General features: G+C 36.9%; 1 protein-coding gene across 1 annotated transcript in view; it reads right to left on the reverse strand.

Annotated features, from left to right (window-relative positions):
- Positions 1-25,866, reverse strand: part of TTC6 (tetratricopeptide repeat domain 6) — a 220,782-nt gene that overhangs the window by 96,927 nt on the left and 97,989 nt on the right. Inside the window, exon 7 of the mRNA XM_079912364.1 lies at positions 10,088-10,229. Coding sequence (XP_079768490.1) covers positions 10,088-10,229 — 142 coding nt within the window. The remainder of the gene's footprint in view (positions 1-10,087; positions 10,230-25,866) is intronic.

Consider the following 25,866-nt stretch of genomic DNA (forward strand, 5'->3'; position numbering starts at 1 on the left):
GATGAAAAGACAATCCTCAGAATGGGAGAAAATATTTGCAAACGAATCAATGGACAAAGGATTAATCTCCAAAATATATAAACAGCTCATGCAGCTCAATGTTAAAGAAACAAACAACCCAATCCAAAAATGGGCAGAAAACCTAAATAGACATTTCTCCAAAGAGGACATACAGATGGCCAAGAAGCACATAAAAAGCTACTCAACATCACTAATTATTAGAGAAATGCAAATGAAAACTACAATGAGGTATCACCTCACACCAGTTAGAACGGGCTTCATCAGAAAATCTACAAACAACAAATGCTGGAGAGGGTATGGAGAAAAGGGAACCCTCTTGCACTGTTGGTGGGAATGTAAATTGATACAGCCACTATGGAGAACAGTATGGAGGTTCCTTAAAGAACTAAAAATAGAATTACCATATGATCCAGCAATCCCACTACTGGGCATATACCCAGAGAAAACCATAATTCAAAAAGACACATGCCCCCCAATGTTCACTGCATCACTATTTACAATAGCCAGGTCATGGAAGCAACCTAAATGCCCATCGACAGACAAATGGATAAAGAAGTTGTGGTACGTATATACAATGGAATATTACTCGGCCATAAAAAGGAACGAAATTGAGTCATTTGTTGAGACATGGATGGATCTAGAGACTGTCATACAGAGTGAAGTAAGTCAGAAAGAGAAAAACAAATATCATATATTATCACATGTATGTGGAACCTAGAAAAATGATACAGATGAACCGGTTTGCAGGGCAGAAGTTGATACACAGATGTAGAGAACAAATGTATGGGCACCAAGGGGGGAAAGTGGTGAGGGGGTGGGGATGGTGGTGTGCTGAACTGGGCGATTGGGATTGACATGTATACACTGATGTGTATAAAACTGATGACTAATAAGAACCTGTTGTATAAATAAATAAATAAAATTCAAAACTTAAAAAAAAGATGGTTACAGATAGAAATATTATGTATATTTATTATGTGTATTATAAATATGTGTATTTATAGGAAGGAGTTAGTATACAGACATATATTTGTGTGAGGTGAGAAGGCCTAGAAGCAACAAAGCCCCAGCAGCAACAAGCACATCCAATGCTCTGATCTTAGTTTCTAACTACATTCTCCAATAAAGGGAACTGAGGCTCCCTGTAGAAATGGCTGATTCTATGGACTGGGGCAGGAAATACGCAAGATAAACCTGGAGCATCTGTACTACCAGTAATTAAGTGTTAAAAAAAAAAATCCCACAGTGATGGGGTCTGTCAAAGGGACGTAGGAGACAACTGAAGGAGCTCTCAATGACCAAAGCTCAAACAATTTTAGCAAAATAATAACAATAATAATAAAGTAGTATTGTAATATAACTCAAAGTATAGCATAAACATCCATGGGTCATACTGATATAAGTAAATGACTGAATAAATAAATAAATGGGAAGAACAGACAAACATCCTGTCCAGATGAATTCAAATTAATCTTTGTAGATACTCTGCTCTGAAAGAGGTGGAGCATAGCTCCACATTCCTTAAGTGTGGGCTGCACATAGTGACTTCTTTCCAGAGTACAGAACGGAAAGGAGGCAAAAAGAGAAAATTGACAATAAAGAAAACCTGGCAGACACTACCTCAGCCAGGTGATTAAAGTTAACATCAACAATGATAAGTCATATTGATAATACGTACTCTAAATATGATATGATGAAAATGGCACCTTACCTCAGTGGTCTTCCTCCCAAAATCACATAACACAATCAAATCAAAAACACATCAGTCAATCCCGATTAGGGACAGTCTACAAAATACCTGACCAGTACTCTCCCAAACTGTCAAGGTCAACAAAAACAAGGAAAGTCTCAGAAACTGTCACAGCCAAGAGAAGCCTAAGGAAACATAACAACTAAATGTAATGTGGTATCCTGGAGGGAATCCTGGAACAGAAAATGGGCATTACATTAAAACTTAGGAAATCTGAATGAAGTATGGACCTTAGTTAATAATAACGTATAAATATCAGTTCACTGATTTTAACAAATGTACCATACTGCTCTAAGATGTATTGGTAGTTTCTTAGCGCTACTGTAGCAAATACAATTCGGTGGCTTAAAACAACAGAAATTTATTCTCTCAGAGTTCTGGAAACAAGAAGTCCATCAGGGTGTCAACAGGGCCATGCTCCCTCTGAATGCTATAGAGAATTCTCCTGTGCCTCTTCCTAGCTTCTAGTGGTTGCCAGCAACCCTTGGCATTCCTTGGCTTGCAGTGGCATCATTCCAATTTGCTTCCATCAGTTTGAGGCGTCTTCCCTGTGTGTCTGTGTGTTCACAGAGCATTCTCTTCTTATAAGGACACCAGTTATATTGGATTTAGGGCTTACCCTTGGGTTTAGGGCTAACCCTAAATCCAAGGTGATCTCATTCCAAGATTCTTAATTACATCTGTAAAGACCCTATTTCCAAATAAGGTCACATTCACAGGTACCATGGGTTAGGACTTGGATATTTTGGGGGCCACTATTAACCCACCATTTTCATGTTAATAATAGGGGAAACAGAGTGTGGGAAATCTCCACACTGTCTTTGTAATTTTTCTGGAAGTCTAAGACTATTCTAAAAAATAAAGTTTACTATCAATAAAATAATAATAATAAAACAAACAGTAAAAGAAAAATAATTTTTAAAAATAGCTGGAAGTGAAAAACTTAACCAGGCATTCATGACAAGATTTGAAGAAAATGTGGCAAGATTTTTTAAAATAATAGCTATCTGAATCCACGGTATTATTGGTAATTGTGTTTTCCTTAACTTTCATTGACTTTGAATAATATTTAATTGGACCAAGCACTTTCCCCAACAAGATTTGTCTTTCACCAGAAAAAAATGAGCACAGATGATTTTAAAGCATCAACTTACAAGCATTACTCTAACATTAACTATGAAACCTTAAGAGTGACCATCTCCTGGAGCATGGTTGCTATACAGACTTCTGACAGTAATATCCAAAGACCCAAACACAGTAAATAAAGATTCACAATTATAAGCTGATACTGAGTCTTCAGCACTTTTATTTCTAGTCAACTATTCTTTGATCACATTTCCTCTCTACCAACAGAGTATTTATTTAGAGAAAGGTAGATTTTGCAGTTGCCACGTTAATTTGTCCACCACAGAAATTCAAAATTGTTTCCATCTCACTCATCCTCTATTTGGTGGGCACACTGCATCACTTTATGCTGTATAGACCTAGAGCCAGGAATTCCTTGACAAAAGATGAATAAACTCTTCCAAAATCAGCTGACAATTCTTTTTCCAAAGATCACCTAGAAATTAAGATTTCAGATATTCAAATGATATGTCACATACAATATGGTAACTCTTCCCTTGTAGTAGGTAGACTTTCAGCAGCTTAAGCATCCAGAATACAATTATTCCCCTAGAAGAAGGCAGAATACAAGCCTCTAAGTGGGAAGAGAGGAAAATCTATCACTAAACAGCACGATTTTGCTCTCAAGGAAAAACACAGATGCACTTTCAGGAGAGAATGTGTCAAATTAAACTAGCAAAGAAACACTCATCATGGTAAACTGGTTTCCCCAGCAATGCTCAGAACTTTCTAAGAGGATATGAGGAAAATGGTTAAAAACAGCCGGGTTGGTGGCTGCTAGAACTTGACAGGAGGGTAAAGATTGCACTAACTATAAAGCAAGCTAGGTTAATTTAGTAAAACAGCACCTGCACAGCCCCTAAGGTTACTACATATGTTACAACCCAATACAATAACTCATGTTCATACTGAAGACTCAATGTCAGAATATTATATTCACTAAGGGAGAGAGACATGCAAATTAGCTTCAGGGGTAAGTTGAGCTTCATATAAATGAAATATAAGGATGAACAACAGTTTCTAAAATGTGGTCTGAGCTCTGGAGAGCCTCAAGACCTTTCAGGGGTCTTTTCAAGACCTTTCCACACTAAAAATACAAAGAGGTCATTTGCCTTTTTCACTGTGTTGAAATTTGCACTTTGTGTTAAAAAAAAAAAAAGAGAGTAAAATTGGTGGACCTTAGTGTGAATTAAGGCAGCAGGATCTTAAAAATACCCCCACAAAGCAGGAAAAAAATGTTCATTTTATTAAATCTCAACTTTTAAGTGAATATCTTTTTAATATTCAGTGTAACAAAATGATAAGTACACATGAAGTTCTTCTGTGGCCATAGTGCAGTAGGATGGTGGTTTTGAGGAAAAACATGTGTGCTATTGTTTGAGTTCTGAACTGAACTAGCTACCATTTTTACTTGAGAGGACAAATATCAAACAACCTTTATTCAGACTTCGGTTTGTGGTAAGCATTTTCTTGAAAATGAGAAAATCAGTCATTTCAAATAAAATAATTGAGAATATTTGTGTCAAGAGAAAAAATTTAAGCTTTTAGCAATAATTAGAATTTTGGAAAAATTGTGTCCCTCACCATGAGCTTGCCAGGTTCCCAGTGCTAAAAGACTTTTCTGATAATATTAAAATTGAGATATTTTGACATTATATATTAGTGAAATGTGTCAACATTTGAAGATCTACATAACTTGATGAATAGTACTTTCTAAATGACCAATGCAAAATGTTACAAAATCATGCATGGGTAAAAGAGCCATTCAAAGTACAAAATGAGGCAATAGATTTTCATGTAATAAGGTATAAAAAAGTCATTGACATGGTTTCAGATTTCAATTGCAACAAACTTTTTTACCTGTACAAATTATCATTTAATACATTTTCTTTTCAGCTAAGTTTAATTTTTTTTTTTTTGGTACTGGTCCAACAACCACAATTCTTATATTAAACTTTTAACTTTGAGATAATTATAGATTCACAGACAGTTTTAAGAAATAATACAGAGAGACCCTATCTATCCTTTACTCAGTTTACCTCAAAGGTAACATCTTGCAAAACTGTAGTACAGAATAACAAAATATTGACATTCATATAGTTAAGATGCAGAACATTTCCATCACTGTAAGTGATCCCTCATATTGTCCTGTATAGACACACTCCTCCCATTCCCACCCACCCTCATTCTGAAACCCTGAAAACCACTAATCTGTTCTCCATTTCTGTAATTTTGTCACTTCATGAATGTTATATAATAAAATCAGCCAGTGTGTAGTGTTTTGGAATTGGTTTTTACCAGCATAATTCTCTGAAGACTTATCCTTATAGAGTTTATGTATTCATTCTGCAACATGCTTAATAGTAGTTGCATGTTTATTTTGGTTTTTTAACTGCCAAACTATTTTTCAGGGTTCTGAGAAAGGAGTTTTGTTAATTAAGCATACACTTTCCTTAACATTATAGAGCTATTCAAAGTATTTATTTCATATTGAGTGAGTTGTGGTAGTTTGTGTTTTTTGAGGAACTGCTCTGTTTTGTCTAAGTTGTCAAATTTATGTGTGTAGAGTTGTTTATAGTATTCCCTTATTATTATTTTGATGTCTGGAGGGTCTGCAGTGATATCTCCTGTTTCACTTCTAATATTGGTAATTTGTGTATTTTCTGGTTTTTCCGTATCAGTCTTGCTAGAGGTCAATTTTTTCTAAGAAGTACCTCTTTGTTTCATGGATTTTCTCTATTGTTTTCATGTTTTCAACCTTATTGATTTCTGCTCTTCATTATTCCTTCCCACTGCTTGCTTTGGGTTTATTTTGCTCTTCTTTTTCTAGGCTCTTGAGGTGGGACCTTAAATTATTGATTTGAGACTTTCTCTTTTTTACTATAAGCATTTAGTGCTATAATTTTCCCTCTCGGCACTGCATTATCTGTGTTCCACAAATTTTGATGTGTTGTATTTTCATTTTAATTCAGTTCAATTGATTTTCAATGTATTTTTAAAATCCCTTGAGACTCCCTGGATTAACACATGGATTACTTATACCTGTATTGTTTAGATTCCAACAGTTTGGAGATTTTTCTGTTACCTTTGTTATTAATCTCTAGTTTGATTTCATTATGGATTTGTTTTATCTTGGTATATGTCCTGCAGGAACATGAAAAGAATATGTATTCTGCTCTTGTTGGGTGTAGTGTTCTGTACATTTCAATTAGATCCTGTTGGTTGATGGAGTTATTGATTTTTCTCCATCCTTGCTGATTTTCTAAGTGTTCTACCAACTATTTAGAGAGGGGTGTTGAAGTCTCCAAGTATAATTGTGGAATGGCCTATTTGTCCTTTTAGTTCTACCAGTTTTTGCTTCACATATTTTGCAGCTGTTTTGTGCACACACTCTTTAAGACTACTATGTCTTCCTGGTGGATTGACCCTTTTATCATAATATAATGCCTCTCTCTGTCTCTGATAACTTTCTTTGCTGGGAAGTCTACTTTATCTGATATTAATATAGCCACTCCTGCCTTTCTTTGATTAGTGTTTGCACGACTTATCTTTTTTTACCCTTTTACTTTCAACTTCTCTAAGTCATTATATTTGAAGTCAGTTTCTTGTGGACACTAAATAGTTGGTCATGTCTTTTAACCCACTCTGCAAGCTCTGTAACTTAACTGGTGTATTTAGACCATATATATATTTTTTTATATCTTTATTGGAGTATAATTGCTTTACAATGTTGTGTCAGTTTCTGCTGTATAACAAAGTGAATCAGCTATATGTATACATATATCCCCATATCCCCTCCCTCTTGAGCCTCCCTCCCACCTTCCCTATCCCACCCTCCAGGTGGTCACAAAGCACTGAGTTGATCTCCCTGTGCTATGCTAAGCGCTGAGTTGATCTCCCTGTGCTATCTCCCCATGCTATGATCTCCCTAGCTATCTATTTTATATTTGGTAGTGTATATACGTCAATGCTACTCTCTCACTTCGTCCCAGCTTCTCCTTCCCCACAACACGGTGTCCTCAAGTCCATTCTATATGTCTGCATCTTTGTTCTTGTCCTACCCCTAGGTTCAGTAACATTTTTTTTTTTAGATTCCATATATATGTATTAGTGTACGGTATTTGTTTTTCTCTTTCTGACTTACTTCATTCTGTATGACAGACTCTAGGTCCATCCACCTCACTACAAATAACTCAATTTCATTTCTTTTTATGGCCGAGTAATATTCCATTGTATATATGTGCCACATCTTCTTTTTCCATTCATCTGTTGATGGACACTTAGGTTGCTTCCATGCCCTGGCTATTGTAAATAGAGCTGCAATGAACATTGTGGTACATGTCTCTTTTTGAATTATGGTTTCCTCAGGGTATATGCCCAGTAGTGGAATTGCTGGGTCATATGGTATTTCTATTTTTAGTTTTTTAAGGAACCTCCGTACTGTTCTCCATAGTGGCTGATGTATTTAAGTTAGGGATTTTGTCTGCCATTTCATTTTTGTTTTCTCCTTGTTCTCTCTGGTTTCTTTTGTTTCTCTGTTTTCTATTTCCTGCTTTCCTGTTACATGGACATATTTTAGAATTCCACTTTTATTTATCTATGGTATTTTTGAGTATATATTTCTTTGTATAGCTTTTTAGTTTTGCTCTAGGTATTACATTATATAAACATAATAAACATAACTTATCAAAGTCTACTGATGTCTCCAATTTACCAGTTCAAGTGATGTGTAGAAACCTTACCTCCCTTTATGTCTCTTTACTCTTCTCCATTTATAATACAGTTGTCTTAAACATTTCCTCTATATACATTTAACAGTATAATTTTTTTTCAACTGACAGACATAATTTAGAAAACTCAAAAGGAGAAGGAAACTCTATTGCATTTACCTGTGTTTTTGTTTTACACGTTTTTGTTCCTTTTAGATATTCTGAGATTTTTTCTTTCATCATTTTTTTTTTTCCTGTTTAGAGAACATCTTCTAGCCTTTCTTGTAGTGTAAGTCTGTTGGGTGACAAATTCTCTTAGTTTCCTTTCATCTGAAAATGTCTTGATTCCCTTTCATCCCCGAAGGATATCTTCTCTGGATATAGGACTCAGGGCTTACAGTTCTTTCCTTTCAGCATTTGAAAAATGTTCCACCACTTACTTCTGGCCTCCATGGTTTCTGATGAGAAATCCACTGCCATTAAAATTGTTTTTCTCCTGTAGGTAACATATTACTTCTCTCTTGATGCTTTCAAGATTTTTTTCTTTGTTATTAGTTTTCATAAGTTTCACTAGTAAGTGACTTGGTACAGATTTCTTTGGATTTTTCTTACTTGGAGTTTGCTCAGCTTCCTGAATATGTAGGTTTAAGTCTTTTGCTAAATTGGGGAAGTTTCCAGTCATTATTTCTTCCTATACGTTTTCAGTCACCCCTCTTCCTCTTCTCCTTCCAGGACTGTGATAACACAAATGTTAGATCTTTTGTTTTACTCCCACAAGTCCCTGAGGGTCTGTTAATTTTTTTTTTCAGTCTGTTTCTCTTTGTTGCTCAAACTGGATAAATTCTATTGTTTTATCTTCAAGTTCACTTCCTGTTTCATCCATGCTACTTTTGAGCCCACCTGCTGAGCATTTTATTTTAGTTACTATATTTTTTCAATTCTAAAATGTCTTCAATTTCTTTACTATGTATCTTCAATGTCTATGCTAAGACTTTCTATTTCTTTTCTGAATCTTTCTATTTTTTTTTAATTTGTTTCAGGTGTGTTCATAATTATCGCTGAAGCATTTTTAGGATGGTAGCTTTAAAATCATTGTCAGATAATTCTAACATCTCTGTTATCTAAGCAATAGCATCTATTGATTATCTTCTTACGTTCAGTTTGAGACTTTCCTGGTTCTTGGTATGATTAGTGATTTTCAGTTGAAATTTGGATATTTGGGGTATTTTGCTCTGAGGCTCTGGATCTTATTTAAACCTTCTGTTTTAACTGACACTCTGCTAGGCTTCCTCTGGTACCACCACAGTGGGGAGGGAGAGGAGTGGCTCATTACTACTAGGTGGGGATGCAAGTCCAGGATCCCCATGTGGTCTCAACTAACACAGTAAAGAGGGGAAACCTCATTACCACTTTATTAAGCTTAAAGTTCCAGCCCCAAACAGCCTTCACTGATACCACCCTGGCAGGGGTATTATAGTGCCTTCTTATACTCTGGGCAAGAGCAAAAGTCTAGTTTTCCTTCTAGGCCTTTGCTGGCAGAGGTGAGGAAAGGACCAGGGCCACCATTTTTTCTGTGGTGTTTGGCTAGGGTAGAGTAGTTATTGTTGAAAAGTTTTGTCTTGCTAGGCTGTCCCTTTCCTGGTTCTTTGGCTAGAGGGAGTAGGCTTTTGTTTGGACTTTTTTTTTTTCTTCTGTCTTTACCTAGTTTTCTTTCTAGGTTACCAATTTTTCAACTCTAAGTCTAGAATATGTGAAGCAAAAAAGAAAACCCAAGGAACTAACTCGCCACTGTGCCATTTGTTGGGTCCCAAAGTTCCTAGTTAGTGCCTTAGTCTCTCCACCTTTTAGATCTGTCCTGTTTGTAACACGCAGGTTTTTACCTGTACTTAGCAGGAGGAATAGGAAAAAGTACTTCTACTGCATCATCCCCAGAAGTGGAAGTCTCACAACTAAGTTTCAAGAAACTACCACTTGTAAAGTTTTGGTATATTAATAAAGGAGAATATCCATAATTATGTTAAAAGTCTATTAAAATAATCTCTTCCTTTCCAACTATATATCTTCATGAAGCCAGAATTTTCCTCATATATTTCAACCAAAACAACCTACCACAAAATTGAATGCAGAAGCAAACGTAAGAACCCAGCTGTCATCTATTAAGCCAGACATTAAAGAAATTTGCAAAAAAAAATATAATCCTAGTTTTACACTACTTTTCTGTTTTAAAAAATATAACTATTTTTCATAAAAATACATTATGTTAACATATATGACTTTATTACTGTTATTTTTAATTTTAAAAAATAAACATTTAAGCATTTTCCCAGTTTTAATTTCCAACACTGTAAATGTCAATAGATATAACCCACATAAATAATTATTGAAGTCCTCAAAACTTTTTAAAAGTATAAAAAGGGTCCTGAAACCAAAAAGTCTGACAGCTTGTAAGATAGAGAAAACTAATATTAAAGGAACTTCTTACTTCCTCTCCCGAGAGTTGTAGGTGTGGTTTGTGAGCGCTCCGTCCAGTTCCTGGTGCCAATTCAGGTGGTATCCCTGGTCTTGTTGGAAGGACGGCAACATATTCTTCATTGTCACCCATAACAGGAATTCCTTGCAGTATTCTACAGGGTTTTTAATAACAAAAAAAAATTGTTCTTTAAGCCATTGATAAGTCAAAGGGTGTTTTCTCTCATTTTATATCTCTACCGAAATAAACGTTTGATATTTGTACTAAATAGATATTGTGCAGAAGTCAGATAATCCAAAATGGGAAATAATTCAAGAATAATTGTTGGCTTCTGAATGCATTTTAGTAGTAATCTTTTGGTGGTTTTGTTTTATAATATTGGAATAATAAATTCACTCTATGAAAGCCTCATGATAAGAGAGGTAAAAAGTTCTCTGCCTTCTGATCCCTAACCTGCTCCTCACTCCAAGTCACAGGAAATGGTTTCATTTCTTAGACTGAGGCAAAGCATCAGCCTAAGCAGAACTGCCTTCTCACATTAAGGTTTTCCCTTCCTGATTAGTATCTTGCCAAGATGAACAGAAAACTGTTACGGCATTAGGTCTTTATTTCTAGGCTACAAACTACATATACATAAGAATATACACAGGAGGTTTAAAACTTATCAACAGGGGGCTTCCCTGGTGGCGCAGTGGTTGAGAGTCTGCCTGCCAATGCAGGGGACACGGGTTCGTGTCCCGGTCCGGGAAGATCCCACATGCCGCGGGGCGGCTGGGCCCTTAAGCCATGGCCGCTGAGCCTGTGCGTCCGGAGCCTGTACTCCACAACGGGAGAGGCCACAACAGTGAGAGGCCCACGTACCACAAAAAACAAAACAAAACAAAAAAACTTATCAACAAAAACCTAAATTAAACCAAGAGATGAGGTAACTCAAAATCTGAAGACAAAATGTGTCATTAATGGCTGACTTACAGACTCCTTGAAAAGACATTAGCTTTTGTATTGCAGCACTTACTGTAAAAGAAATATAAAATGAGTATAAAGTAGACCTACACAGACTATAGCTATATTTCAATTTCGCTTGGAAGTAGAGCCACTGTTCCCTCTAACTTTTTGTTATACCATTATATGAATAGACAATCAGTTTATGAGCCACCAAATGTGAAGGCAAAGCACACACATATCAAACTGACTACTTAACGATATGCTGAAATCCTTAGATTCCATCAAACCACCTCTTAAAAATCAGGCCCACCCAAAGCTAGGCTGGAGAAGACAGGGCTTTGCCAAAGTAGGTTCACAGGGAAAAGCTTCCTATCTCATCCAGTCCAATATTTGAATTCAAAGAGAAGATAAAGCTCAACTCCCAGCACAGTGGACATAACAGATTGCCATTCGACATCCAGTCCATCCTCCCTCCAATACACTTTCTCCAACTGCTGAGGATGGGGAGGTGAAGACCCTCCTGCAGCCAGTGTCCTGGATGTGTTTTAGGATCTACTAACCACGTGCACTCACGTACAATTTGGAACGAAGAAGGTTCTGATGTTCCTGCTGGCAAGCAGTCATGGTGACGTTGAGTTCTTCTGTGGCAGGGTTCCAGTTACTTCTTTTGTGGGTAGACTTTTTTGCCAGTGAGCATTCAAACAGACACAGCAAGGCTCCAGAGTCAAAAGCTGTGACACTAGAGGCCACACGATCCCTGAATTTCAGCTAAGGTGGTTTGTTGCCAGTGTTGGCCTCCAGATTTCCCACCTTCCTGACTGTGCCAGAAGGAGCAGCAGCTTTGGCAGCCAGTTAAACGTGCTGTATGAGTCAGCTCTGGAAAATCCTCCTGCCTAGAGCCCATTCTTCCAATCTTTCCATTGATTTTAAAAGCATCACATTCCCATTATTATAGACCCCTTTATGCTTAAAATAGCTAAAACTATTTCTGTTTTCTGCAACTGAATCCTGACTGATATATCCAGGAAAAACAAAAGAGCAGGGTATTCTATTGTCTAGAATAATGAGCGAGAGAATACAGATATCAAGATCAAGGAGGAGAGGGGTGACTTAAGAAGCTATCTTGAGGCACTGCTATATTTTTATCTGTTCAGAAGCCAAAAACAAAGTAGTCAGAGTCATTCACATATTACTGTCTTTTCACATCCCAAATGTGCATCAAAGAAATAGAAATTCTATTTGGTTGGAAGGAAAGTGAAAGAAGTCACTGGCCACTTTAGAGTGCATAGCTCTGGTAGACATAAACTGGGGGCCTTAGTGGAAAGGCTACCCAAGGTTAGCAACTGTTCCTGTCTGACAAAGATGAATCACTTGCTTGAAATTTTTGTCCAGATTTTCCCTGCTTCCTTCTTTATTTCCAGAGAAAAGAACCAATCCTTTTTAGAGATCTCCCCTTTGGAGACCACCACCATCTCAGTGGTTCAGAATGAAAATCTCTTCATCTCCAACTTCTCCCTCACCCCCAACAGTAATCACTTGTCCTGATCCTTCTCCCTCCAGTGTTTCTCCATCCTGTTGCATTTCCTCTCAGCTAAGTCCTATGATAACATCTTTGCTGTCCCTCACCTCCAGACTTTCCCACCTCCAATCCATGTTACAGATCCCTGACAGAGTTCTCATCAGCTACCCCCTTCCAAATACTTTAGTGACTACACACACAGGGTAAAACCCAAGCTCCTAAGCCTGGCCATCAGGGTCCTCCACAGTCTGGGAACCATCTACCTTACCAATCCTACTTCCCTCCCCAACACCTGGCCCAACCTATATTCACTGCACAAAAGATGCTCTAGGTGCTGAGATTACTATAGGTGCAATAGGGGAGACAGGCAAACCGAACTACAAGGCAGTGTGGCTATGAAAGTGTTGAAAATAAGACTTTCAGACCTCAATTGTTCCACGAAGCCTTTACAAATGTCCCTCTGGCCAGCCAAAATTCATCTTTGCCTCCCTAGTTTCTCTGGTGCATTTGATCTGCAAGTTCATTATAGAATATATTACATTTTATTCTGTATATTTTTCACAGTAGATTACAGGCTGGTTGCGGTGGGAGAGGCGTGATTCTTATTCATTTTCTGTCTCCCTTGAATGTGAATATAGTAGATACTGAATATGTATTGTTTAACACTGTGCTTGAAAAATCCCACAGCCAAAGTTAGCCCAGACCCTGTCCTGAGAAACTAGATTCATGGGTTAGCAGGATGTACTGCACTGCTTCTCAAAGTGGGTTTCCTAACCAGCATCATTAGTATCACTAGGAACTTGCTAGAAATAAAAATTCTTGAGCCCCATCATACTTAATGAATCAGAAGCTCTGGGGAGGAACCCAGCCTTCTGTGTTTTAACCAGCCTTACCGTTAATTCTGATGCACAATGAAGTTTGAGAACCACTGATGTGCTGCAATCTTTTCTAAAAGAGCCTGATCATAAGAATATCCTGGGATACTTATCAAATCTATAGCTTCCCAGATATCTCCTCTGGAGATTCTAGTTCAGTTGGTTTGGGATAAAGCCTAAGAACTGATACACTTAAACAATCCAGATGGCCCTTATACTCAGGGGAAGCCTATAAAGCACTGCTCTAGTGAGAAGAGCTAGCCTTTGGAATGAGGTTAAAAACCAGGATTTTAGCCTTAGTTTGGCCACTTGATGTGCTGTGTTGGATACGTCACTTTTCCTTCTCAAGTCTCAGTTTCCTCATCTATGAATAGCAACAGCAATGGGAGTTTTCAGGGTCTAACGCTTAGAAATAATATATGTGAAGACTTTGCACAAATTACAAAAAAAACCAGTAAGTGGTTGATATTACAGTCATTTTTGTTATTATGACTGAAGAGACTGAATGAAGTTAACAAGCCCATCTCTCTCAGAGTGAGTTAAACCGCCTTCCCAGTCAACACTGGTCTCCCATGGGGCCAGAGATATAAAATGTTCTTCTTACTATAGGTTGTGTCAAAGAAGATTGGAGAACATTTGCTCCAGGCTGTGAGCACTCTTAAAAATCTCCGCCCACATCTTTTTTTTTTTTTTTTTTTTTCGCCCACATCTTTTATGAGTTACACAAATGTGACTGTGGGCTCCATCCTGTGAGGCGTAGGGAAGGGTTCTTCCTCCTGCAACCCTCTCCCCTCCCTGGTGTGACTCTAACAGAGAAGTTCCCCCACCACACCTTCCCTATCCCTTCCTTAGAAAATGTACTGTGCTCCTTGGGGTACTAAACCTGAGGGAGCCTTGGCAGGATAAAGCTCACAGTCACTTTTACGCAACTCAGAAAAGATGTGTTCAGGGATATTTTAAGAGTGTTCAGGGACTTCCCTGGTGGTCCAGTGGTTGAAAATCCGTCTTGCAATGCAGGGGATGCTGGTTTGATCCCTGGTCAGGAAACTAAGATCCCACATGCCGTGGGGCAACTAAGCCCCTGCGCACCACAACTAGAGAGCCCACAGGCCGCAACCAATAAGCCCGCATGCTCTGGAGCCCTCACGCCACAACTAGAGAGAAGCCCACACACCACAACAAAAAGCCGGCGCGCTGCAACGAAAGATCCCGCATGCTGCAGCTAAGACCCAATGCAGCCAATAAATAAATAAATAAATATAAAAAAAAAATTTTAAAGTGTTCATGTAAAAAGCTTTGCCAAAGTAATACTTACATGCAATATTCTATCCCAGACATCATTTCTTTAAGGGACTCATAGCAAGCCATTACATTGAGTGCACAATCCACTTATTGGGTCACAATTGACAATTTAGAAAACAGTAACTTAAAAGCACGTTGTTTGAAAAGCAAACTCCTAGGCCTAGAAAAGACTTTAGGAGTTCATCTTCTTGAAGATGCTAATCTACAAATAATTTTTTTTAGTAAAGTCTTTAAAATCTACAGCAGAAGTAATGAATACTTTCAATACTTGAAAAAATTCAGGGAATATAGTCTTAATAAATAATAAATCTAAAGAAGAATAAGAATGCAATTATACAGAATTTTTTTTTTACAAAATATGAATAGAGAGGGGGTGATTTTATTTTTAATCATTGTAACTTCATTGCTACATGCAAACAGTGACATCTGGTGGAATGACATTGCTTTGCTTAAAAAAATATATTCCAACTTTCAGATATTGGCAGTTATGAAATCAAACAAATTTCCAAATAATTCCTTTTTTTTTGGTGTTTCCATATAAAACAAAAATATACTAATCTAATATCTTATCAAATACTGATAGTACATACTAATATAAATTTGTCATCCCAATTTGTATTTTTTAAAGTATGCTTAAGGCTTACTTAGGTATGGGGCTATTTGTTGAAAATGAATATAAAAATAATCTAATTGAGGTTACCGTTGATTCTAGTCCTAACTCTGCCAAAACTGACGTGAGGTGCATAGTTTTGCCTCTGTTTCTTCATAATATGAGATGGTTAGGCTAGGGGAAGGCTAAGATCTCTTACAGCTCTGATATATGTGCTCTGTCACACGTATCAGCAGCTAGACCTCAAACAGGGATTAAGTCCTATACTCATTGGTATCATTGTCAGGATCATGCAGCAAGGAACAAGGCCAAGTAAGGGGTGGGGGTGTGCTGGGGCTAGGATTAGACCTGACCATTAAGCAACGGCAGACAATGCAGGAAACAGGGACAGTGGGGGAAAGTCAGTCCCAGATACCCACAGTGGAAGGAAATGTGAAGCAGAAGACAGAACACACTATTCCAAAGACAGAGCTACAGAACATGGGTGGTGGTGCACTGCAAGCAGCATCAGAAAGGGCTAACATGGGATGATGGCACATTCTAGTGGGGAGCGACCAGTGACAGGGAATGCAAATAAAGGCAGTAGTCAGTGAGAGCTTTTAATAATTAAGTAACTGATGTCAGGACAGTCTCCCTCAGTTTGCAAGGCCCCAGCCCTGGCCCAGGACTCAGAAACAAGATTTCAGTTCCTAACAGGGAACAAACAATACAAGATAAAACCCTCACCCAAATAAGCAGAAACCTTGCTTCCAAAATTGGGTCACAATAGACAAAATACAAAACATCAACGGTGAGTAAAATATGATTCTTCCTAGTTTGTATCAGCATTGGTTCTGAAAACAAGATGAGAATGAGTATTTGGAATGAAACATAAAGAGAAAAAAATAGGAGGCACTTTCACAAGTTCACAAAACAGTGGGATATAATGGAAATCACATTTAGAAACAGAAAGACCTGGGTCTGAATTCCAGCTTTTACCAGCTATATAAATATGAACTAGTCAACCTCTGAACCACATTTTCTTCATTTGGGAAATAGAATGATTTTATCTATTAGATAGAGTTGTTGTTAACACTAGATTATGCAATAAATACACAACAATATATTTTCTATTAGATAATTTTCTGCTTTCCTATTCAAATATTTCTATTTGGGACGGGAGCCAGATAAAATCTTTCTAATGGAAGCTCATTTTATATAGTTGATTTGTAAACTATAAATAGTAAAGATAATAAGTCAAAATAATTACCCGTATGTCTGGCCTTCAGTTTTAACATAAAAATCCTCAAAGGATTATAACCTGTCAAAACAACATCTTTAATGTCATTTTTGTAAAATGTATGTATATGTAATATATGTACATGCACAGGAAAAAAACCTAGAATAATCTTTACCATAGTAATATAAACCTGCATCTCCTGGTTCTCCTACTTAAGATCTAAAAGTAATACTCTAATGCTTCCAAAATGAACAATCAAGAATTGCCAGGTAGGCAGGCCTCACCCCTCGTGGAAGATTTGCTTCTCTCCCTGCTCAGAGGCACACTGGAACAGTGCCTTGCCCCAGGGGCCATCTAAGAGGCCAAAGGCTTACATGCAGCGAAGTGGCCTTCTGGAGGTGAACCTGGGACCCCAATCTGACATCTGCCAAGGGCGTTTTCCTGGCTTGTTCAGCACTTCAGACAGGTCACTGCAAAAAGAATCCCTGAGAATTGCTGGACAACCTACTTGATCAAATAGCACTTCCGATACTTGCAGTTGCTCATGAGCCATGTGACTGACAGGGTCTTGGTGCTCCAGCCGGGTGTCAGGCCTGAGCCACTGAGGTGGGAGAGCCAACATTGAGGACATTGCTCCACCAGAGACCTCCTGGCTCCATGTAATGTCGAACAGTAAAAGCTCTCCCAGAGTTCTCCATCTCAATACTAAGACCCAGCTCCACTCAATGACCAGCAAGTGACAGTGCTGGACACGCCATGCCAAACAACTAGCAAGATAGGAACACAACCCCACCCACTAGCAGAGAGGCTGCCTAAAATCTTAACTTCACAGACACACCAAAACACACCACTGGATGCAGTCCTGCCCACCAGAAAGACTAGATCCAGCCTCATCCACCAGAACATAGGCACCAGGCCCCTCCACCAAGAGGCCTACCGAACTAACCTTGCCAACTGGGGGCAGACACCAAAAACAACGGGAATTACAAACCTGAAGCCTGCGAACAGGAGACCCCAAACACAGTAAGTTAAGCAAAATAAGAAGACAGAGAAATACACAGCAGATGAAGGAACAAGGTAAAAACCCACCAGACCAAACAAATGAAGAGGAAATAGGCAGTCTACCTGAAAAAGAATTCTGAGTAATGATAGTAAAGATGATCCAAAATCTTGGAAATAGAATAGAGAAAATACAAGAAATGTTTAACAAGGACCTAGAAGAACTAAAGAGCAAACCAACAATGATGAACAACACAATAAATGAAATTAAAAATTCTCTAGAAGGAATCAATAGCAGAATAACTGAGGCAGAAGAACAGATAAGTGACCTGGAAGACAAAATAGTGTAAATAACTACCACAGAGCAGAATAAAGAAAAAAGAATGAAAAGAATTGAGGACAGTCTCAGAGACCTCTGGGACAACATTAAACGCACCAACACGTGAATTATAGGAGTCTCAGAAGAAGAAGAGAAAAAGAAAGGGACTGAGAAAATATTTGAAAAGATTATAGTTGAAAACTTCGCTAATATGGGGAAGGAAACAGTCAATCAAGTCCAGGAAGCACAGACAGTCCCATACAGGATAAATCCAAGGAGAAACATACCAAGACACAGATTAATCAAACTATCAAAAACTAAATACAAAGAAAAAATATTAAAAGCAGCAAGGGAAAAGGAACAAATAACATACAAGAGAAGCCACATTGGGTTAACAGCTGATCTTTCAGCAGAAACTCTGCAAGCCAGAAGGGAGTGGCAGGACATATTTAAAGTGATGAAGGGGAAAAACCTACTACCAAGATTACTCTACCCAGCAAAGATCTGATTTAGATTCAACAGAGAAATTAAAATCTTTACAGACAAGCAAAAGCTAAGAGAATTCAGCACCACCAAACCAGCTTTACAACAAATTCTAAAGGAACTTCTCTAGGCAGGAAAGCCAAGAGAAGGATAAGACCTAAAAAAACAAACCCAAAATAACTAAGAAAATGGTAATAAGAACATACATATCGATAACTACCTTAAACGTAAATGGATTAAATGCTCCAACCAAAAGACACAGACTGGCTGAATGGATACAAAAACAAGACCTGTATATATGCTGTCTACAAGAGATCCATTTCAGATCTAGGGACACATACAGACTGAAAGTGAGAGGATGGAAAAAGATATTCCATGTAAATGGAAATCGAAAGGTGGAGTAGCAATTCTCATATAAGATGAAATAGACTTTGAAAAAAAGACTATTACAAGAGACAAATAAGGACACTACATAATGATCAAGGGATCAATCCAAGAAGAAGATATAATGATTGTAAATATTTATGCACCCAACATAACAGCACCTCAATACATAAGGTAAATGCTAACAGCCATAAAAGGGTAAATCGACAGTAACACAATCATAGTAGGGGACTTTAACACCTCACTTTCACCAATAGACAGATCATCCAAAATGAAAATAAATAAGGAAACACAAGCTTTAAATGATACATTAAACAAGATGGACTTAATTGATATTTACAGAACTTTCCATCCAAACACAACAGAATACACTTTCTTCTCAAGTGCTCATGGAACATTCTCCAGGGTAAATCATATCTTGGGTCACAAATCAAGCCTTGGTAAATTTAAGAAAACTGAAATCATATCAAGTATCTTTTCTGACCACAATGCTATGAGACTAGATATCAATTACAGGAAAAAACCTGTAAAAAATACAAACACATAGAGGCTAAACAATACACTACTAAACAACCAAAAGATCACTGAAGAAATCAAAGAGGAAATCAAAAAATACCTAGAAAAAAATGACAATGTAAACACGACGACCCAAAACCTACGGGATGCAGCAAAAGCAGTTCCAAGAGGGAAGTTTACAGCAATACAATCTTACCTTAAGAAACCATAAAAATCTCAAATAAACAACATAACCTTACACCTAAAGCAATAAGAGAAAGAAGAGCAAAAAATCCCAAAGTTAGCAAAAGGAAAGGAATCATGAAGATCAGATCAGAAATAAATGAAAAAGAAATGAAGGAAACGATAGCAAAGATCAATACAACTAAAAGCTGGTTCTTTGAGAATTGATAAACCATTATCCAGACTCATCACGAAAAGAAGTGAGAAGACTCAAATCAATAGAATTAGAAATGAAAAAGAACAACTGACAATGCAGAAATACAAAGGATCATGAGAGATTACTACAGGCAACTATACGCCAATAAAATGGACAACCTGGAAGAAATAGACAAATTCTTAGAAAAGCACAACATTCTGAGACTAAACCAGGAAGAAATAGAAAATATAAACAGACCAATCACGAGCACTGAAATTGAAACTGTGATTAAAACTCCTCCAGCAAACAAAAGCCCAGGACCTGATGGCTTCACAGGCGAATTCTATGAAACATTTAGACAAGAGCTAACACCTATCCCTCTAAACTCTTCCAAAACATAGCAGAGGGAGGAACAATCCCAAACTCATTCTACGAGGCCACCATCACCCTGATACCAAAACCAGACAAAGATGTCACAAAGAAAGATAACTACAGGCCAATATCACAGATGCAAAAATCCTCAACAAAACACTAGCAAACAGAATCCAGCAGCACATTAAAAGGATCATACACCATGATCAAGTGGGATTTATCCCAAGAATGTAAAGATTCTTCAGTATATGCAAACCAATCAATGTGATAAACCATATTAACAAATTGAAGGAGAAAAACCATATGATCGTCTCAATAAATGCAGAAAAAGCTTTCAACAAAATTCAACATCCATTTATGATAAAAGCTCTCCAGAAAGTAGGCATAGAGGGAACTTAACCTCAACAAAATAAAGGCCATATATGACAAAGCCACAGCCAACATTGTTCTCAATGGTGAAAACTGAAACCATTTCCACTAAGGATCAGGAACAAGACAAGGTTGCCCACTCTCACCACTAGTATTCAACATAGTTTTGGAAGTTTTAGCCACAGCAATCAAAGAAGAAAAAGGAATAAAAGGAATCCAAATCAGAAAAGAAGTAAAACTGTCACTGTTTGCAGATGACATGATACTATACATAGAGAATCTTAAAGATGCTACCAGAAAATGACTAGAGCTAATCAATGAATTTGGTAAAGTTGCAGGATACAAAATTAATGCACAGAACTCTTGCATTCCTATACACTAGTGATGGAAAATATGAAAGAGAAATTGAGGAAACACTCCCATATACGATTGCAACAAAAGAACAAAGTACCTGGGAATAAACCTACCTAAGGAGACAAAAGACCTGTATGCAGAAAACTATAAGACAATGATGAAAGAAATTAAAGATGATACAAATAGACGGAGAGATATACCATGTTCTTGGATTGGAAGAATCAACATTGTGAAATTGACTCTACCACCCAAAGCAATCTACAGATTCAGTGCAATCCCTATCAAACTACCACTGGCATTTTTCACAGAACTAGAACAAAAAAATTTCACAATTTGTATGGAAACACAAAAGACCACGAAGAGCCAAAACAATCTTGAGAAAGTAGAAAGGAGCTGGAGGAATCAGGCTCCCTGACTTCAGACTATATAGAGAGCTACAGTCATCAACACAGTATGTTACTGGCACAAAAACAGAAATATATACCAATGGAACAGGATAGAAAGCCCAGAGATAAACCCACACACATATGGTCACCTTATTTTTTATAAAGGAGGCAAGAATATACAATGGAGAAAAGACAGCCTCTTCAATAAGCAGTGCTGAGAAAACAGCTACATGTAAAAGAATGAAATTAGAACACTCCCTAACACCATACACAAAAATAAACTCAAAACGGATTAAAGACCTAAAAGTAAGTCCAGACACTATAAAACTCTTAGAGGAAAACATAGGAAGAACACTCTGTGACATAAATCACAGCAAGATCCTTTTTGATCAACCTGTAGAGAAACGGAAATAAAAACAAAAATAAACAAATGAGACCTAATGAAACTTAAAAGCATTTGCACAGCAAAGGAAAACCTAAACAAGATGAAAAGACAATCCTCAGAATGGGAGAAAATATTTGCAAATGAAGCAACTGACAAAGAATTAATCTCCAAAATATACAAGCAGCTCATGCAGCTCAATATCAAAAAAACAAACAAGCCAACCCAACCCAAAAACGGGCAGAAGACCTAAATAGACATTTCTCCAAAGAAGATATACAGATTGCCAACAAACACATGAAAGGATGCTCAATATCACTAATCATTAGAGAAATGCAAATCAAAACTACAATGAGGTATCACCTCACACCAGTCAGAACGGCCATCATCAAAAAATCTACGAACAATAAATGCTGGAGAGGGTGTGGAGAAAAGGGAACCCTCCTGCTCTGTTGGTGGGAATGTAAATTGATACAGCTACTATGGAGAACAGTATAGAGGTTCCTTAAAAAACTAAAAATAGAACTACCATATGACCCAGCAATCCCACTATTAGGCATATACCCTGAGAAAACCATAATTCAAAAAGAGAAATGTACCACAATGTTCACTGCAGTACTATTTACAATAGCCAGGACATGGAAGCAACCTAAGTGTCCATCAACAGATGAATGGATAAAGAAGATGTGGCACATAAATATTACTCAGCCATATAAAGAAACGAAATTGAGTTATTTGTAGTGAGGTGGATGGACCTAGAGTCTGTCATACAGAGTGAAGTAAGTCAGAAAGAGAAAAATAAATGACGTACGCTAACGCATATATATGGAATCTAAAAAAAAAAAAAGGTCATGAAGATCCTAGGGGCAGGACAGGAATAAAGATGCAGATATAGAGAATGGACTTGAGGACACAGGGAGGGGGAAGGGGAAGCTGGGACGAAGTGAGAGATTGGCATGGACATATATACACTACCAAATGTAAAATAGATAGCTAGTGGGAAGCAGCCGCATAGCACAGGGAGATCAGCTCGGTGCTTTGTGTCCACCTAGATGGGTGGGATAGGAAGGGTGGGAGGGAGACACAAGAGGGAGGAGATATGGGGATATATGTATACGTATAGCTGATTCACTTTGTTACACAGCAGAAACTAACACACAACTGTAAAGCAACTATACTCCAATACAGATGTCAAAAAATAATTAATTTAAAAAGAAAAGAATTGCCAGGTAAAGCTATCTGATATTAACTTTGGGCAGCCAGAAATGGCCTATCTTCATTCAAAGATGAGTACACTGGAAAATCCAATATCAGTTCTATGAAGAGAGTCTGCAAAGCATAGGAAAGAAATATAGTATTCAAAAAGTTATATGAAGAACATTCTTTTAGAAGAGTTTTATTATACAAATCAAAAAATATTTTGAAAGGGTCTGCTCTGTGCTGTGAAAATAAATTTTTTTAATGCTTTCATAAAACAGGTAAAAGTTCAGATAAAACAAAAGACTTGGATTTTTCTTAAGAGTCTGATAGAATTAAGAACAAATAAGAAAAATGCTATAGTGATAAAAAGTGGTAATTAGAACAAATTTTTAAAATTTACATCTCAGAAAATGAAACCATTGATATAGAACATAGGTTTGAGAGATGAATGTAGGCAAGGAGATGATAAATGTAGGTGACAGGTAGTGTAGATGCAACATATAGCTAATTGATACTCCTGAAGAAATGTACCAAATAAACAGAATGAAAACACTACTTGAAATAAAACAGGAAAATGCCCTAAACTGAAGAGCTGTATTTGCATATCAAAAGGGCTTTCCATGTACCAGGAAAAAGTAATTAGAAAACAATCCACTCCCAAACATATGCTAGTGAAATTATTTAATTTAAAGCAAAATTTAAACCCTATAAGCATCTAGGAGTGGAGAAGAAATAAATTGTATGCTAAGATTAAGCTAAGATTTAAATTTCAGATTTCTGTCTCACAACATTAGATATAAGACAATGATACAAACAAAAAACACATAGACAAATGTTGACAAATATGTCAGATTATAGGAAAGAGCAAAGAAGCAAAAGAGAAAGAGAGAGACTACAAAATAAGATGACAAGAATAATACCAAATGCATCTGATATGACAATAAATGAATATGGGGTGATCCAACCTACTATAAGAGAATTCATTTCTGATTGGCTTAAAAAAATGTTCAATACTATGCAATCTACAAGGGACACAACTAAGAAAAATTAAAATAAAAGAAAGGGCAAACATATACCATATAAATAAAGCAAAAAATAAGTTGAGTTTCACTTTTCATCCATTTGGTGTACAATCTACAAGGAAAACAGAAGGATCACAGTTAACAGTTTCCTGAATTTTCTTCCATGTAAAAAATTTGTTGTACATAATCACATATCTGTTTATATACTTAGTTCTAACTCATTTCAGCACACTCTACTTTATTCTTTACTGCAATTCCAATACATCCCATCATTGGATGCACTATAAAATGTCTTCCATTGATGGACACTTAAGTTGTTTTCAGTTTTTAGTTATTATAAGGACAATTACAGTCCTTAATCATTTATCTTAGTTAATAACAGTTATCAGTATATAGATCATATTTAAAGCCATGGTCCTGAATAAGATCACCTTGAGAGTATAGTTAGAGGAGAAAATCCGAGGTCCAAGGATAAGCTTTGGGCACTCCAATATTTTGAAGTCAAGAGATGAGGAGATACCAGCAAGAGAGACTAAGAAGACATAGCAAAGGAGGCAGGAATAGAACCAAGAGAGAATGCAGTCCTGAGGCCAAGGGATAAAGGCGTTGTATGGAAAAGCAAGTGATTAACTGTGTTAAGTGTTACTGAGAAGTCACAATGAGGACTGTGATATCTTAAAGCAAATTTGATCATGTCATTCTTCCTCAAAAAATCCTATCAGCGGTGTCTCCATATACTGTGAATAAAAATCTCTCCCCCAAGTCCTCACAGACATGCTCTCACATACACAAAGAGAGCATCTATAAATCCTACATAATCTGACTCTTGTGACCTCTCCAGCATCAACTGCATCACTGCTCTTCCTATTCACTACTGCTTGACATCTTTCCAATTCTCAAATGGGTTCCAACTGTCCACAGCACGGACTCTCAAACTTCAATGTGCATACGAATCACCTGTATTTTTAACAAGCTTCCAGGTGATGGTGATGCTGCTGGTCTGTGAACTATACTTTTGAGTAGCAAGAAACTAAAAAACTTCTTTCCCCTCTTCCTAGCTATCTTCTATTTATTCCTCAGATTTCAATTTAAGTATCATTTCCTCAATCTCCCCCAGATAATTGGGAACTCTCCTTACATGCTTCCATACACTGCACATCTGCATATTAATTGTCACATTCACAATAATTAATTCACCACCTTTCTTCTCTGCTAATCTCCAAATTCCCTGAGGGCAGGGATTATGTTTCTCTTGTTTGCAGATGCTTACCTAGTGCCTAACTCAATGCCTGCCACACAGTAGGTACACAAAAAATATTTACTGATCAATTTAAATGATTATTCAGATCTGTACTTCGTGACATAGAAAGATAATTACAACATAATAAGTTTTAAAAATCAGGTTACAAAACATTTTTTACATAGCATTATCCAAGTTTTGTTCCATATGATTTATTTGCATACAGATAAGTCTGGAATCATATACTTAAGAATAGTATTATCTCTGGATGGCAGGATTTTGAGTAACTGTTTTCCTTTTTTGTATTTTCTTGCATATTTGTATTACTATTATTATTTTGTAGCAAAATAATAAATGAAATTAAGCTTTGAATTCTGACATTTAACTTTTGCTTTTCTAATTTTTGTTGTTGTAGTCACTGCTGTTTTAATGTATAAAACTAACAGTCTGTACATGTTTTTCTAAAATGTGACTAGGAATTTCCCTTGTAATTTGAAGTTGAGTTGAGGGCTAAATCTGGGATCTATGGTCTAAGCACTGCTTACCACCAGAAGCTGGCTATAAGGGTACCTGGCTTGAGAAGGTCAGCCATTTTTGCCAAGACAGCATTTTTGCCACCAGCTCGCTCTTTCTTGATGGTGGATCAACAAAATACACAAGCCATTTTACATAAAAAATCAGTGAAATAGAACGTAAGTCCATAAATAGTCTTGATAACACATTCAAATTTAAGGTATGAAAAGTTGGCATTTCAAATTAGTGAGAAAAAGAGGGTTTATTGAATAAACGATATTGTGCAATTGGCTAGTCATTTGGGAAAGAAACATTAATGCTTATTCTTCTTATCAAACTAATTAAAGATGAATCAAAGATTTAATTTTTTAAAAGAAAGCCATAAAATTACTAGAAGAAAATATGACAGAATATATTTATTTAA

This window comes from Stenella coeruleoalba (genome assembly GCF_951394435.1).
Source record: "Stenella coeruleoalba genome assembly, chromosome: 2".
Classification (NCBI taxonomy): domain Eukaryota; kingdom Metazoa; phylum Chordata; class Mammalia; order Artiodactyla; family Delphinidae; genus Stenella; species Stenella coeruleoalba.